This window comes from Taudactylus pleione, unplaced genomic scaffold (genome assembly GCF_031769625.1).
Source record: "Taudactylus pleione unplaced genomic scaffold, aTauple2 ptg001552l, whole genome shotgun sequence".
In the NCBI taxonomy this organism is placed as follows: Eukaryota; Metazoa; Chordata; class Amphibia; order Anura; family Myobatrachidae; genus Taudactylus; species Taudactylus pleione.
In genome coordinates, this window is record NW_028285949.1 from 326,120 (window position 1) to 343,852 (window position 17,733).

General features: G+C 44.8%; 1 protein-coding gene across 1 annotated transcript in view; it reads left to right on the top strand.

Annotated features, from left to right (window-relative positions):
- Positions 1 to 17,733, top strand: part of LOC148442392 (DNA polymerase epsilon catalytic subunit A-like) — a gene marked incomplete at its 3' end in the record, with an annotated part of 39,946 nt that overhangs the window by 9,062 nt on the left and 13,151 nt on the right. The window contains exons 3-5 of the mRNA XM_088464001.1: positions 16,359 to 16,439; positions 16,632 to 16,676; positions 16,764 to 16,856. Coding sequence (XP_088320127.1) covers positions 16,359 to 16,439; positions 16,632 to 16,676; positions 16,764 to 16,856 — 219 coding nt within the window. The remainder of the gene's footprint in view (positions 1 to 16,358; positions 16,440 to 16,631; positions 16,677 to 16,763; positions 16,857 to 17,733) is intronic.

A 17,733-nucleotide genomic window follows, 5' to 3' on the forward strand; every position in this document is an offset into this window, starting at 1 on the left:
AAGTGTCCCAAGGCACCCCAGGGAGCCACGGCACACAGTTTGGGAACCACTGCAATAAGGTATTTGAGAGATTGTAAATACTTTAAGGACCGATGTTTCACTGTTCCAGCAGTCTTCGATAGATCTGGTCTTCAGCTGCAGTATTATCTCCTAGATAGGAGTACCATGCGTGGATACTTCTGTTCCTAAAGGTGAACGGCTCTATCTGTCGTGTATGCTAGTATTGGGAACCGGTAGTGATTGCCTGCTTGGTTAGGCCCCACTTTAGATATGGAAGTCTCTGTGCAATGTGTTCAAATTGCTTTTGAATTAAGTTGCACTAAATTCAGTGTGCTGACAGGATCTATCAGTTGAATCCTGATAGTTGCTGCAAAGTCTTAGCAGGATTCTCCTGCTTACAGTTTTGTCAGTAGACTTTACTAGCTGAAGGAGGGCCCTCCTTACTGCTGCTTAAACAGTTCAGACAGAGATGTGGTCATTTACAATATATAGCCAGTTGCCTAATGGCAGATAGTGGAGTGGCTTATAGTTCATAGAGAATGGACTACCTTTCTATTTGATAGATCTATTTGATTCTTTGCTCATGACTATTACACTTGGGTGTAAACTTATGGCTAGGGCTAATTTTTCCACTGTGCGCAGGTTAATTCAGATCCTGCTACTCATACCTCTACTCAATTTATAGCTGGGGTGTTTTATGACTATTATAAAGATGTCTATGCTTCCCAGGTTCACTATTCCCAAACTGACTTAACCTCTTACTTGGATCACATTTCCTTCTGTAACCTGCTAGTTGGCCTTGTCTGGACTTACCCATCTCCCTTGCAGAGGTGGAGGATGCAATGAAGTTTTTCCGAGTGGTAAGGCATTAGGAGTAGATGGACTCCATATCGAGTATACTCAAGTTATTTTTACTGCTTTATCTGCTGCCTGATCCTTGCTCCACCTTTATTGTGCAGGCTCTAGTAGTGGTTCTCCCCAAGCCTGGTAAGGACCTGGCTTATCTGGATTCATACCCCGCTATTTCCTTATTATCCACATATGTAAAAATTTTAGCCAAAATTGTCACCACACGTTTGTAACGGGTTGGGTACGGGATGCCGGCGGTCAGAATCCTGACTCCGGCATCCCGACTGGAGTTGGGATACCAACACGTGTCAGTAAGTCTCCTAATCCTACCCCTAAAACTAACCTTACCCCCGCAGCCTAACCCCAATAATTACCGTTGGGATGCTGGTGCCAGGATTCTGACTGGTGTCTGGATTCTCAGTGCCGGCATCCCAACAGCCAGGATATAAACTACATCTTGTTTGATACAGGTGATTATAGAAATTATTCATCCGTGTCAAACTGAATTTATGCCTGGGATATTGATAGCGTTCCCGCTAGGCTGTTTTAGCGCGGCGCCCTGCCCTCCTTCTGGAGGGCAAAAAGTGTCCTGCCCTCACAGCCTGCGGGTGCTGTATTCACCCACGGGATGCTAGTGAAGACGGGTGCGCCCGGCATCTATTCTCCCTGTCTGCAGCGCTTGGGGGCTGCCCGGCGTGTCCGTAAGTGCCGGGCACGCCCCCAAGTATGACGAGAAAGGGGATGCGTCTTATAGACATGCCCCCTTTTATGGCCACGCCCCCTTTTCGGACACGCGCACAAAGTTGCCTACTCTAGCTCCGGCGCCCTGCCTGCTGCCGGAGCTAGAGTGAACACTATATTGACATTGATCAATCTTATGCTGGGTACACACTGGACGATCTGTTCAGCGAACGACATCGCTGAACGATCTTCCTTGAAATTCCTGGTGTGCTGGATGAACGATATTGTTCATCCACACACCAACGATGAACGACCAACGATCGTTCTCCCATATAGAAAATTAACTATCGTCCAGATTGGCCTGCTTGCATGCCCGATGGACGATAACGATATCATCCAGCGGGAGTGCGCTTCGTTGGTGGTTCAATGCATACAAAAGGAACAATATGTTGTTGAGCGTTATCGTTCATATCGTAACGATATATTGTTCCGTGTGTATGCATTTAAACTTCTATTTACAGTTATGTCCTGTCAAATTAGATGATGCCCGGGTGGTGTCTCTAGCTGAAGCCAAGGCATTGGTTTTTGTGGAATGGACTTTTCTATGGCCTGTGGTTGTCCGTTTTGGGGTGGGAGAAGGGTTTATATGCTGGATATGGCTCTTATACTGTCCTGCCGCTAGAGTATATCAATGGGTTTACTGCTGACTTTTTGCCCTGGGAAGGGGTACCCGACAGGGTTGCCTATTGTTGCTGTCCATAGTAGACACAGGCTTCAGTACTGGTATAGATGGCTGGGTTGGAGTCTGGGCACCAAATAGTTACGTTTCCCTTCCCAGCAGTCCAGGCTCCCTCTCTCCTGTACTCCGCCCCCGTCCAGAGGTCCAGTTTTGTTTTGTGCCTGCAGGGAGCGGGCACTGTTGTATAGGGGCTCTTTAAAGCAGTCTCATTTAAGTTTTTTACTTTTCTTTTTATTGAGTACGCAGTGAGTCAGCATCCTATAGGACGCACTGAGCCCCTGCGCCGGCGGCCGCAGCACTGGCGACTGAATCAGTGATTTCGGCTGGACTCCACAGCGCATTCCACGGAAGCTACAGTCTGATATAACGGGGAGCAGGTAAGGTGGCTCCCTGCTTGCATGGAGCCGTGCACATCGTGGCTGTCACAGCCATTGAGGGAGACCTCCAGCACTGCTGGCAGGGGGGGCCCAGGTTGTCTGTGCACCCCCACGTGACCACTAGACCACCAGAAACCATAAATATTTCCACTGCACTGGAGTCTAGATATTTTAATCCATTGCTTTGCCTCCCATCAGACACATCATAATATAAAAATGAATGAATAGTATTATTAATAGAGTCCAATAAAGAGGGGTGCTACCAAAGATTTCATATAGATGCAAAAACTTGTACAAGGAATGGGGAAAGTGGAAAAGAATCTTAAAGCTAGGTGCACTGAGGCAATGTATTGAATATTAAAATATAACTTTTATTAAATCATATAAAATACTTTATTGTAATGAGCACATGGGAAGCTAGCGAAATAAAAACAAAACAGAGAAAAAAATGTGAAGAAGAATAAATGAATACAAGTGTTTAAAATATGATTCCGCTGACATATAAATAAACTGGCATCCAAGATATGTCTGCTTTCACCAAAAAATAATAAATTCAAGTTGAGGTAGTGCTATTCTTAATATATTGTGTGCAGTTGTTTTGTAATAGACCATAAATATAACTCTTACAGAGATTCCTCCTTTAATTGGAACACTATTATTGCAATTATCACTTTAGTTGCCAATTATATTATTGGATATTTATTATATCCAGAAGCTGATGTTATAGCAACATTTTGTTGCTCTTGGTATAAATACCTAACAAAGTAATATTATGCACTTATACCACATATTTCAGCCTTATACTATCATTGTTAGATGGTTATACATATGGATTAAACACCTCTAATATGGTCAGGCAAATATATATATATATATATATATATATATATATATAATATATAAAATCTATCTCCGGTGACAAAGCTGTATGTATAGTGAAAAGTGCGTCTGCAATTCCGCTGATGGAGCGCACTACTGTATAATTATTTATTACTGTGCAACAAGTCACTGTTTGACTCCGTATACGGAGCCGCCGAGCTAGTGTAGTGCGGGGTGTTTGCAGGTCTGCGGGAGACCAGATCTATTTTACATGTGTATTCTGTCAGATGCGAGCGCTGCTTATCAGACACATGTTGAATGGAGACAATCTCCCTGAGACCACCTCGCTTATATCTACACTATAGTACCCTTATCCAGTGATACACTGACCCTGATGGATGTCAGGTCCCTGACGGCAGTAATTATAGGAGCCGTGTAATATAATCACCACTGATATATATAGACCACCAGCGCAGCATCTGCTAATTGTGGCGGCATTGCCCTGGGGTCCATGCCAGAAGTGGTAAGCAGGGTTTCTTTTAGCCCCTCCCCCACCGCATGGCGTGTACCTTCACAGCAGGCATCCTGCCACAAGGCTTACTATCTCTTCCCACCTAGAGATGCTGAGCCACCATTTTGTGTACTGCCTGCTACAGATCCTCTTTAGAGAGCAGCACGGGCACCTTGTCTCCTTGTATACCTCACTCTCCTGGCCACGTTATACATTCTGCTCCTTCCTCCCCTGTGGGTGTTTGGTTTATTAAGCACTATTATTCCATTTATTTAATTGCATTTAATGCTTGTAGTAAGTGTCTCCTATTTCACATCTGTGTGTACCTTGTGTACTCAGTTGGTGGTTTTTATTATACTGGGCGGTCCATAAGTGTGGGAGCCAAAATCACTCCCACTGACATCACTAGTGATGTCAGTGGGCCGGCTTCTGACGGGAGGCGTTCCCGTGGGAACGCCCCCGTCAGGGAGACACGCCCCCGGCACGCCCACCAAAGGGGGCGTGCTGTCAATCAACATTGACAGCACGCCCCCTTTGATCGGACACAACGAGCGAAGGAAAGTCCTTCGCTCGTCGTGTCTGGCGCATGCGCACGACGGAGCTCCCTCCGTCGTGCGCATGCTCAGTGCAGACCATCGACCCACTTGCGAGCGGACAGCCGCTCGCGAGTGGGTCTGAATCAGGCCCATAGTCATGTAAAAGATCAAATAGATGCAGAATTTCATAAGAAAAACAATGGTGTTCTTCACTTTTAACATATCTATATTCATTCTTGAGTTTTAACCGAGTTTTCATTTGCAGGTAGTGACATTAATGAGAAACTACTAACACAAACAGAACGTGTTGAAATTGTCTTGATATTTGGAGAACGAAGCACATGTGTTATTGCAAATGATTTCAACCAATGTTGCCCAAAAAGAGGTGCGTTTTCCCAAGGCTACGCACCAACCTTTCGGGAGCATCCTCTGGCCAATTTTATTTCCTACAGGCCTATCATTAGATCCAGAAAAAGCAGGAGCTTTGCTGGAGTCTCTGCTCGCTTCTGGTCTCCAGGGTCATCATCCCAGTTTCCCTGTCACAGAGGGGCATGGGCTTCTATGCCAACCGCTTCAACCTAGTTCAGAAGCCGGACAGTTCTGCATGTAGTCATTCTGGCTCTGGAACCGGGGACTTCACTGCCTCCCTAGATATCCAGGATGTCTATTTACATGTTCCCATCAGAGTTGATCACCAGCGTTTCCTCATGTTTGCGGTTCAGGAGGAACACTTCCAGTTTCAAGCATTGCCATTCGGACTTTCTACGGCTCCTCAGGTTGTCATGAACGTCATTGCGGTAATGGCGGCACATCTCCGGCGCAACAGGGTCATAATTCTGCCCTATCTGGACAATCATTAATTGGTGAAAATCCACCTTCATTCTTCTTCAGGAAATGCTATATTTGGGAGCCTTACTGGACTCCAGAATCCGGCGGGGATTCCTTCCCTTGGACAAGTTTTGGTCCTTACAGAACAAACCTTACACATTTTTGGGGCAATGTCGAGTCTCTGTCAGGTCTTGCGTGCAGGTCCTGGGCTCTCTAGTCTCAAACTTTGACATGGTGGAGTATGCCCAGTTTCATTCCTGTCCATTGCAAATGGAGATTAGGTGGAACAAGTCCCATCTGCATCTCAAGTCGCAAACGATCATTATCTCGAGAGGTATGTCACTTTCTCTTGTGGTGGCTCCACCAGTCCAACTTAAACAAGGGCCGCCCCTTTTGGTCCCAGGACTGGGTCCTGCTTACTAGATTCTTCCCTGGGCAGGCCTCCTTAGATGTCATTCGGGCCCCCTGGATTTATATGGACAGGACAAGTGATCTCCGTAAAAAAGGATTCTCTTTGTCCTGTATGACTTCAACAAACAGGGCTGGCCAGCTACTAAGCAGACTTTGGTCAGATGTCTCTGTTAGACTATCCACCAGGCTTATTCTATGGTGAATCTTTCTGCTGTGGTGCGAGCACATTCCACCCAGACATTGAGAAATTCCAGTGTTGAAGCCTGTGTACCCAGTGATGACCAGAGAGAAGAAGAGAAGATAGCACTTTATGTGGATGACCTGTTGTTCCTTTCACATGCAGATTCTTCTTTACCATCTCTTTTGGCAATGGTGTAAAGATTATTTGCACTAAATCTGTGGTTTTTCTCTATTCTTCCTACACTTTCCCAACCGCACACGTATGCTCTCCGTTTGCGATGGTGTTCACAAATTTAAATATTTGGGAATTCTGATTGCACATGAGGTGGCTGCATATGTAGCTTTTGAATGTACAATCACAAATGTATTATCGCAAGGGTAAATCTCACATTTGGTAATCTGTCCCTCTGTTGGTCACAGGATGGATGAACCTGGTAAAGATGGTTTTTCAACCTAAATCACTATTTGTCCTACAACAATCCCTGTTCTATCTTCCCTTATTTATCAAGAGAGCTGGTTATGTGACCTCCTTTTGTTGGGGTAATAAGTGACCTTGCATAGCTTGAAAAAAAAAAAACCTAGTAGTGAAATGTACGTTGGTGGAACCACATGTTGACTGCTATTGCTGCTCTGAAATATACATGTCTTATGTGATTCTAAATGTGAACAGTTGAAATAAATATATACTTGAGACGCGGCTACAGCATGCTCGAGGTATACTTTGCCCGCTGGTCTGACGCCTGTGCACAGACGTGAGACAAGTTAGGAGACGGGGGCTCTGTATTAACTCCGAATGCTGCGGGTATGACTGCAGCGTGAGGGAGAATACACACCCAATATAAACAGAAGCATTATGTAAATCTGTAACATTAAGGGTATTATTACACTTTATAATTGATAGCAGAATTTCTGAGAATTGAATTTTTGAATTTTTGCCCCTTAAAAAGTGTGAGGCACATATAGAAACCGTTGTAATTCCTACACCGTTCACCTGATTTGGATGTAATTACCCTCAAATTAAATCTGAAAGACTGCAGTTAAAGCACATCTTGTTTGTTTCATTTCAAAGCCATTGTGGTGGTGAATCGAGGCCAAAATATGAAAATTCTGTCAATGTCCCAATATTTATGCACCTGACTATATCGTTCCGTGTGTATGCAATGAACGCCCAACGTTGTGCGCTCCCGCTGGACGATAACGATATCGACTATCGTCCATGTATGCACGCCAACCTGGATGATATCGTTATGTCTCCATAGGGATCTGCAATCGTGGGTCGTTGGTGGTTTTTGGGTGTGTGCATGAACAATATTGTTCATCCAGGACACCAGGATTTTTAAAGGGCGATCGTTCAGCTATATCGTTATTGCTGATCGTTCAGTGTACCCAGCATAAAACCTAAACTGTTGGGGAGTCTTGAGGGCCGCGTTTGGGAACCACTGCCTTAAGGGTTCCGGTGATAATAGGAACGCTGATATGTGTATTAAGTGTAATTCACACCAACCTGATTCACTATTCGATCCATAATAAAGGAACCTTTTGAGGTATACTAAAAGCCCTACACTGCCCATTATAAATACTTATGAGCCTTGAAATGGCTTTATGACAGATAGACAGAGACCATAAAATTCCAGTTTAAACTGCAATCTATATGGTGGAGAAAGGTTCCTGCACTACAACACAAAAATGCAGTCTTTGCATAACTGTATTGGAGGGGATGTAGTTACTAGACTGGCGGACGCTATGCCGCCGGTCTAAATCCCGACTCGTCCTGCCCAACAAGGGACATAAGATAGGCGTCGAAATGCCGACACCTAGCTTAATCCCGACGCTGGAAAACCGACCCCCGCCATCCCGATCATCCTCTGACGGGTAAGTAGAACACTTAGCCCAGGGATGGGGGGTGTTTAGGTTTAGGGACCCCCGGGGGGGTTAGGGTTAGACATCCCCCCGGGAGGGTGAGGGGAGGAAGGGTGAGGTTTAGGCACCCCTGGGGGGAGGTTAGGCACCCTAAAGGAGGGTTGGGGGGGTGAGGGGAGGGTTAGGCTACTTACCTTTCCCCTTTCGACCCACCGGGCTCCCGCTGTCGGTATTTGAGCTGGCGGCTAAATAGCCGCCGGCATTACATACAGATTCCTTATAGGAGATGAGACATAAGGAGCTGAATTGGAAACAAATGTTTCAACCTGTCACCGTCAATGGAAACTTTGTATCTCATTGCTGAATGTTGATACAATGTGAAGTGCGGAGAAACAGAATAGTGTGAGCTATTAACTATCTGTTAAAATACGGGCTTTGCTTGGAACTTAAGCACTGACTGACAGTGTTATTTAACCTAGAGAGATTCTATGCAGTGCCTGAGGAGTGTTTGTAGCATTAATCTTTTACATATGAGGCAGTTTTTCCTGTAGCAACCCAGTAATAAAGCAGGACATATTCCTTCTGGAGCTTCAGAGTTGACTAGACACTGGGTGAGATAATATAAAAAAAAAAAAAAGATATACCATTGATTTGGAGTTATTTAATAAGGGTTACCTTTGCCCATTTGTCACACTATAATTGTATAATATACTCGAGGGACATAGTGATTACGGATATGCCTTCAGTTGATGGTTTGTAATCACACACACGGAATGATAACTGAGTTACAAATACTCAAAATAAGCACTTTATTACAGAATAGCAGCATATAGTGGATCAGCATGTATTTTTTTTTTTTTAATTTTTTTATATACATCACCTTTCTAATCTTTACTGTTCACCATCTTAAGGCGCATTTCCACTACACGATCAAAATAAACGTAATCGTGCAGTAGTTATGCCGGCAACAACCTGCGAAGCGCACTCCTGAAATTGGTAATGTTACTGAAGGACCGCAAACTGTACAAATTGTTGGTGGGATGGTGTAATAGGAACATGCAAATATGCGTCCTGAATGTCCAGGGAAAACCATGTAATCTCCCTTGCTTCATTTCCAAAATAATTGTCCGGAGAGTTTCCATACGAAACTTGGGTAAAAGGATAAACCTGTTGAGGGTTTTTAGATTTAGTATAGAACGATGAGCCCCATTTGATTTCTGAACCAGGAATAGGTTGGAATAATAACCACTTCCCTGTTGCGACACAGGAACCGGGACTATTACCCCTGCCTGCAGCAGGGAGTGAATGGTTTCCTGAAGGGCTAAGGCCTTGATCGCATCTGATGGAGGATCTGTGCAAAAAAAAAAAAAAAAAACTTCTGGGGAGGATGCCTCCTGAAAGTGAGGGCATACCCCTGAGAGACCACTTCTCGGACCCAGGCATCTGTTGTTTGACGCCAATAATCTGCAAACTGAAGAAGTCTGCCTCACATCCTGGGATCCCCTAGGAGGAGGCCTGCCCATCAGGCCGAAGGGTTTGTTGTCCGGTTTAGGAGCTGGACGTCTTGCCGGGCCAGACCTTAGTTTGTCACCTTGTTGTCTTTCGAAAACTACTTGGCTTAGAGGAAGACTGTTCCCTTGCTCATCCCTGAGGATGGAAGGACCGAAAAGAAACCGGCCTAGACTTTATAGTTGCCGTAGATGGCAGACCTGTTGACTTTGAAGCTACCAGAGTAGCTATTTTATCCAACTCTGCTCCAAAAAGTACCTGTCCATAGATAATACTTCCAGCGCCAACTTTGATCCTGTATCAGCTTTCCAGGATCTTAACCAAAGGGCCGTATGTGCCATTATTGAAGCTGCTGATGTCTTAGAAGCTAAACTTCCAGCATCTACTGCAGCTCCTCCCAGATAGGAAGCTGCTTCCAGTATGTGGGGAGATATACATCATCTGTTCTCTGGTAGCATCTGGTAGAGAATCTTCCAATGCCCCCATCCATTCTGCAACAGCTATGGCTACCCAGGCTCCAGCCATAGCTGGACGAGTAACTGCTCCAGTTAATAGAAAAATTGAAGCAGGTCTTAAAACAATATTTACATCTGTGGAATACTTTAGAGAAGATGCTGACAGAATAGGCAACGTATCATTTCTGTGTTAATGTGTCACATGAGCATCCACCGTAGGAGGTACCTCCCACTTAGTACATACAGAAGCTGGGAAAGGATACAACAATGTTATTCTTTTATTCATATAAAACCATTTGTCCGGGTTACCCCATGCCTCATCCATAAGCTCAGTGAGCTGTTCAGATACATGAAACTCCGTTTTGGCCACCATCCGGTGGTGGTTAAATACTGGAGCCTTCTTACTATGAGCTGGTTCATCATCCTGAATATCTAGGACTGATTTAACCGCCCTCACCAAAGAAGGAACATCCACTGTGGACGGATGGCCCTCCTCCCCCGAGATAGACCTTGGAGAGGAACCATGTACATCATCTTATTCCCCTGATGATGCGTCTGAATCCATATGTTGGGCAGACTGATAAAAAGACTACTTGGGCTTAGGCGCCTTAGTAACTACCGGTCTGCTTTCGTCATTAGATGGTGCCATACTCTGACTAGAGTGGCCATAAACATCCTTCCAGGAAGGATGCATATGAGGTGCAAACATAGCATGCTGTGTATACCACATCCAAGGAGGCATCGTAGGAGCAGCCATACGATCCACAACCTTCATCATAACCTGGGACAAAGGGGAAACCCAAGATGGCTCTTGTCCAGGGACAGGTAAACTGGATTGGTGAGGTTACTTTTTATAACAGACAACACACAAACCATCCTTTTAAGTCCTGAGGGGACAAACAGGCCTAAGGAATCTATATTTAAACCTCTATATACCCCTGCCTATACCTTCTGATATCCTACCTATAAACCTCTAAGGATGACGCTATTTTGCGTATGCAGTCATACAGTAAATAAAGACTCCAGACTTAACGTGTGGTTCCAAAGCACAAAGTATTATTTAAGTAAAAGTGCAGTCAGTTACACGCTATTGATCCATACACAATTCGGCGCAAAGGAATTATACAGACCCAAGTACAGTATACATACGCAGCGCTCTATGGTCCAGATGTTAGGCATCAGGAAGAAACCCCTCGTCAGTCAGCATTCAGCAAGAAGACTAAGACCCAGTGTTGGAGCACACATATTATACCCCCCAGAAATAGACAACACAATAGAGAAGTTTGTTGCTGATGCCATTGGTCCTCAAGGGGGATGCATCTGTTACAGAGCGTTTAACAGGCTGATTCAAATAGACAGAACCCAGCCTCCAACAACTGGGGGTCTCTGCCTTCCCGCCCCATGCAACATCCTAACAGTTGTTCATATAATATACATTTTGTTGCTTGAAGTCTCTGCAGTCCATAAGTTGAGAATGCATGATGCGATCTCCACACAGATAGTACCGGAATTCTGTTGAGAGTACGCATCAGGACAAAACCAAACACTGCTTACTTAGCATGTATAAAACCTTAGTTACCAAATAATCTTTATTTCACAGCATTTATACTAAATGAACAAACTTAAATCTTATCCCTTAAAGCTTATGGAACCTTGTATGTGGATATGTAATGTGTGAGTATGCGGGGTTTGATATAAAGACGCTAGTTAACTTGGAGCAGATGCGTGCGCATAAAGCTAATGAACAGCGTTTTCATATAGGATCTTATGCATTCGCTAATATGCGATTAGTTACCAGCGCAATTGTGCTTATTAATGTGTGTATGAGAAATGGTGCATTTAAATCTTACTTAAACTGAGTAAACACCTAGCAGTGTGGAATGCTGAGCCTTATAGTTCCATACGCCCCCCTCTCTCAGCAGCCCTCACCCTTCCCAGGCTCAAAAGTAAAGTCCTTTGTTCTCCCAGACTCATGTGTGAATGCAAATTAGCCCAGCTACAAGACCCAAACATAAGATAACACTCTTGGCTTTGAAGGTATTTTATTGCAGGAAGCCTGCTAATGTAAGGTGTGTATTCGAGCCGGGCCACCTGGAGTGAGAGCAGACGTTATCCAGGAAGCTTGTCTACACAGGCTAGTTGTCACGTAACCATTTGCTCTGTTTAGCTAATGCAATATATCCTTATGGGGAATTATAATAATATACACTTTATCCAGAGCACCCAAACTACGTAAAGTCATGAAATGGGCTTTTGGTGAATCGCCGTAACTTATGGTGATGGTCACAGATGCATTCGCATGATGCTAATAGTAATATCGCCACATGTACTAAAGTGAGTTTATCTAAAATGGCGCTTAGGCGGCCATTCGCAAAATTGCGTCTTGCGGCCAGTCGCAAGATGGTGTCGCTGCGATTCAATTTTAAACTTATCTGGTCTCAGCCAATAATCCAGCTTCGACAGCCCATACATGATTTACATGAAACCGGCACAGGGGGCTCCCCCTCTTGTTTCCATTTTATCTTTTGACATGTTCAATATAAAAGGCAATAATTGCAATGTTTGTGACATCCTTCACAAAATCATAATGAATGTGAAGTACTCAAAGAAAAATCTCCACCCCAAGAGGATGCAGAAAAAAACAGTGATAGTTATAGTTGAGAGACAGAAATAAGACTGTCAGTACAGCAGCTAGCAAACAGTCACATACAATGCATTTGTAATATAATTACAATTGTGTAGTTGATCTAGAGTCAAACACCAGGAATGGTCAGATATAGAGCACCAGATACCTTTAACCAAGGAAGAGGTATACAGGGAGACTGACCCAAACCCTCCTGAGACCGGCAGCTACCGTGAGTGTCTCAAATACACATGGAGGGTAGGCGGAGCACCCCAGATGTGCAAAACCCTTCGTAGGGACTGGGTCTTCCTGGGGAGCGCCTACCTCCCCATAGCTGCATCAACCAGCCGGGTACGCTGGCCTCATGGCAGCACATATGAGTCTGCTGCCGATCCCCGGCGTCGGACAATAAGGCGCTCGCTCCCAGGCCCTGACTGCTACGACATCCGGTGCAGTGCCGGAAGCAAAGACTGCTACGTGTGATTCCTCGTAAGCGAGGAATTGCCTTACCTGACATCTCTGTGAGTCCGATTGCAGTCTGGGTCCCAGCATCGCTGCTAGCAAACTCAGCCGAGACCCTCCGGAGTCGCCAGCCCTCTTACTGGTGTTGCGGTACCGGCGGAGGTAGATGGAGTTGCAGTACATGCGGCTTAATTGACGCTTAGTACTGCCAAAGCAAAAACATAGGGGCATATTCAATTAGCTGTGGGAGTTCACCCCGCGGCTAATTGTCACGCTGATCCGATTCAATTAGGGGGGAGTCCTTGTGCGGGAGTCCATGAGTCCCCACCGTCTGACTCCATGAGGTGCGAGGTAAAAACTGCCTATTTAGCTTCGCGCGCGTTGGAAAAACACATTCCACGGAATCAGTGTGTTTACACGCACGAGTCCCGATTTAACGATGCGGGGAACAAGCTATTTAATTGAATAGCTATTCCCCGCGCTGTGGGACTTTGGCCGGCAGTTAGTCACAGGTGAACTCCCGCGGCTATTTGAATGTGCCCCATAGAAATAAAATAAAACCTAAAAATAAAAGCTTAGGACTGCCTGAGCAGTCACCTATTACAAAGGTGCTTTTTATTCCTACCGCACCAAACGAACAACTGAAGGCCTGTGGCTAGGGTTGGGTATATATGGAGGAGTACCTGAGGCATCCTGGAAGCTGAAGCATTAACTGTTTAGTGCCTGCATCGCTCCAACTATAATATCCCATAGCAATGTTCGCAAATACGTACTATAGTGCATATTTTACCCGATAACGCGCACTGGGGACCCACTTTTTTAAAGTTCCTGGGGACGCGCTATGCTGTGGCCAATCCCTGACAGCTGGCTGCAGCACAGCGCGTCCCTCTGCAGTAACAGACACAACGCTGTCTGTTAGAGCAGCCAATGAGAGTCAATCAGACTCTCATTGGCTGCTGCTGTGGAAAGCTGTGCTGGGATCAAGTGTCTGATCCCAGCATCGGCACAGCATCCGTGCCGGGCGCTGGGACAGTGTGTTCGTTCCCAGCGTCGGGTAAGCCACTGCTGCGGGTACCTGGTGAAGGGACCGCCGGGTCCCTTCCACCAGTGGCAGCGGGAGTAGCTTGGCTCCGGATGCAAGCTAAGCGGAGCTCGCTGCCCGGAAGCCAAGTAGCAGCGGTCGGCGGCGGTTGTTTGGCACTGGCCGCGAGCCAAACACTGCTCGCAGTCCAGCAGCCAATAGGAGGTAGATGGGGCGAGCCAATCACGGCTCGCCGCGTCATAGCCCCGCCGACTCGCGGCGTCTTGAATTGGACGCGGCTGTGTAGGAAACATCAGTACAGATGGCAGATAGGAGGAGGGAAGAGACCCCCTGAAGAGCAGAGCGGCAACAGTTCTGGCGGAAACGCAAGAGGCCAGAAGACTGCGTGATCAAGAGGGAAGAAGTATGAAGCTGAGGACCGAAGAGGACTGCGGGGGTGGGAAGAAAGAGCTATCGAAGATCCCCCCCCCCCCCCCGCAGCCTCCATGCGGGTAAGCAGCTTTGGGCCACCTTTATTTACCCCTCCCTAGACCACCAGGGTTGTCGGGCACTAGGCCTGTGGCATAAATTCAGGCAATAGGCCTGTTGGTATATAGGTGGGCACAAGGCCCAGGCTACATAGGGGGCATTAGGCCCAAATTAAGGTATTTGCCCCACAAATAGGTGAGTGACCTGGGCATTAGGCACAGATCACTAAAGGTCAAAAAGGTGGGTCAACTACTGGGGGCACTGCAAAGGGGGGGGAGGCTACTACTGGGGGCACTGCAAAGGGGGGGAGGCTACTACTGGGGGCACTGCAGAAGGGGGGAGGCTACTACTGGGGGCACTGCAGAGTGGGGGGACTACTACTGGGGGCACTGCAGAGGAAGGGGACTACTGGGGGCACTGCAGAGGGGGGATTACTGCTAGTGGCAATGCATAGGGGGTCATCTACTGGGGGCAATGCAGAGGGGGACTAAAGGGCATTAATGTGCAGCATAATATGTAAAGGCCGGGGATGGCTGTGTGGCATCATTTGTAAGGGGCATTAATGTGCGGCCTAATGTTTAAAGATCGGGCATTACTGCGTGGCATAATGTGTAAATGGCATTAATGTGCGGCATCATTTGTAAGAGCTTAGGGGAGGTCTGAGTTATATCGGGAGCTCTAAAGCATAAATTATGATGGGACCCAGAAACGGTCAGGAAGGACCTCATTTTTTTAAAGTGGAAGGTCCCTGTGACCCACATAGTTTGTCACTCACCGCGATCACTGCCATAGTATCATATTGGACACCGGTTCATCTTGGGAGACTTTAACAAGTAACGTATACCTCTTGCCCAGATGTGGAGCATACTTTGCTGGTTTCTGGTCTTGACCACTGTTTGCTTTCTGGTCCGCTCTGTCGGCCTGCCTGGTTGAAACCTGGGTAAAAGTACCTCTGTCTGTTCCAAAAACCTCTTTGGCTTGGGTCTTGTACTGTAGATTCCTTGAATCATTATTTACAAACTTATGTTACGGTCTTGCTAATGTTGGCTAAAGTGTATAAAGCCTGCCACTGGATGACCCCTGTGGCTCCCTTTCTTTTCTCTTAGATTGGGCTGGTCAATTGTACTGTATCTCATGAAAGGTTTATGTATACCGAATGAAACTGCCTCTTAAAATTTGAAATGGTATGCCCCCTATAGCATTCCTCTTACACACTGGACTTCAAACCCTTCCATGATTAAACAACAAAATAACTTTTTTTTTTTTTTTTTTAATCTCTGCTGTCCTGTGGGTGTTTCTGTGGCTTCCCTATTTGTTTGTCTTGATCTGAGATTGTCTCGGACAGTTGTATACTGTTTGTTTCATTTCTTTATGCTGGTATCTCTATATGTGTGATTATTCTCTGATTTATTCTGCTCTGCAGTGTTTTTTGTGTGGAATTTTTATACCGTTCTTGCTTTAACTGTTCAGTTTTACTGAAAATCCTTTTAATAATTATACAAATGAAAAAAAAAATTGGATACATTGTCGAGGCTTGTTCTAGACCAGGGGTATTTAACACGTGGCCCTCCAGCTGCAGTGGAACTACATATCCCAGCATGTCCTGCCACAGTTTTAGCATGCCCTAATAGCAAAACTGTGGCAGGGCATGCTGGGATGCCTAGGTCCACAGCAGCTGCAGTGTTCACTCTTCAAATATGGTATTGTCTGTACAATTGGTTGACTTACTGTATAGAGCAGAGGTTCCCAAACGCGGTCCTCAAGGCTCCCCAACAGTTCAGGTTTTAGAGATATCCATGGTTGAGCACAAGTGACTTCATTAGTATCTCAATTTGATTTAACCACCTGTGCTCAACCATGGATATCGCTAAAACCTGAACTGTTGGTGAGCCTTGAGGATCGCGTTTGGGAACCTCTGGTATAGAGGAACTATTTTCAAAGGCATCTTTGTGCAAACATTTTTGTTTGGCAAACATATCAATATATTATGTGTTTCTTTCTTACATAGACTGAAATTCTTGATGAGGACAAACGTCTAGTGAGTGTTGTGGATTATTACTTCATACAGGAAGATGGGAGCCGGTTCAAGGTACAAACTAAAGCCTCTAACTATCTGAAGTATCACTAAAGTACACAAATCCTTCAAAAGACTTCTTGCTTTAATCATTCATGTTTAGCTTATTTTAAGCAAGTGCATTTTGTAGAATAAAATTGTGTTTTAAAAACGGGAAACTTTTGTATAAACTTGTAATAGTACCTCTAAACATTTGTCTTCCTGCAGGTTGCCTTGCCATACAAACCTTATTTTTATGTGGCCACAAAAAAGGTAGACATTGATTTGTACAATCATTCTGTTGAGAGAGCGTTCCTTTTTCCCTGTGCTCTGTCCTTACTTTTTTCCTTATTTTGTCAGGGGTGCGAGAGGGAAGTTTCCTCTTTTCTTTCCAAGAAGTTCCAGGGGAAGCACGCAAAGCTGGAGACTATAGCCAAGGAAGATCTGGATTTGGTCTGTAATTATTTGTTAGAGATGAAAATTATTAGCAATTGAGGTTTTAGAGTGATATTTGAATTGTATGGTCTCTACCCTTGTGTGTCATTTCTACAATATCTAGGGCCAAAAACGTTGCAATATTGGTATGTAAAGTTGACACGTTGAGTGTTCTATCCTTAACATTTTCTGATCTGAGATTTGCCCAGCCTTCCTCATATGTATGTATGTGTAATAACAATTTGTTATCCATTTCTGCTACAGCTCAGCAGTCTCTTGTGCCAGTAGCTCTCCTTCCAGCAAAAGCTGACAAGTGGCATCCTAAGGGAGGAATTATACAATTCGTATTTGTTTATTTACTCTAAATGTTTTGCTGCTGCATTACTGTGTTAATATATATCACTAAAATCTAGTAGTTTTAGGCGCTAGATAGAGATAATAATCCAAATCTAAAACATACAAATGTAGTTCAATTACTTTTTCTCCGCAGCTGTAACAATGGTTGCTAACCAACAGAGAAAACGACAAAGCACTGTGAATGAGCGAATATGAAGAAACTGAAAATGTGTCCAAAAAAATTTACAATTTATTACTTATATGACATGGTTCTGTGAAGTTCATTACTGAGCTAGACATGTAAATGCTGACTGAATCAACATTATCAATTTCTTATGTCTTCGGGATATACAAGCTTTTAATACAGATTATTTCTGTCTAATTTATAGTTGATATATCACTACAACAAATATAATTGTAATATTTTTTAATATACTATATTTGATACAATTTATATTATTGTGTTACAGATGCATCTGTTTTTTTATTGTGTATATATGTAATTGGAAAAAAATTATTTGGACACATTTGCAGTTTAATATTCTCTCATCCGCAGCGC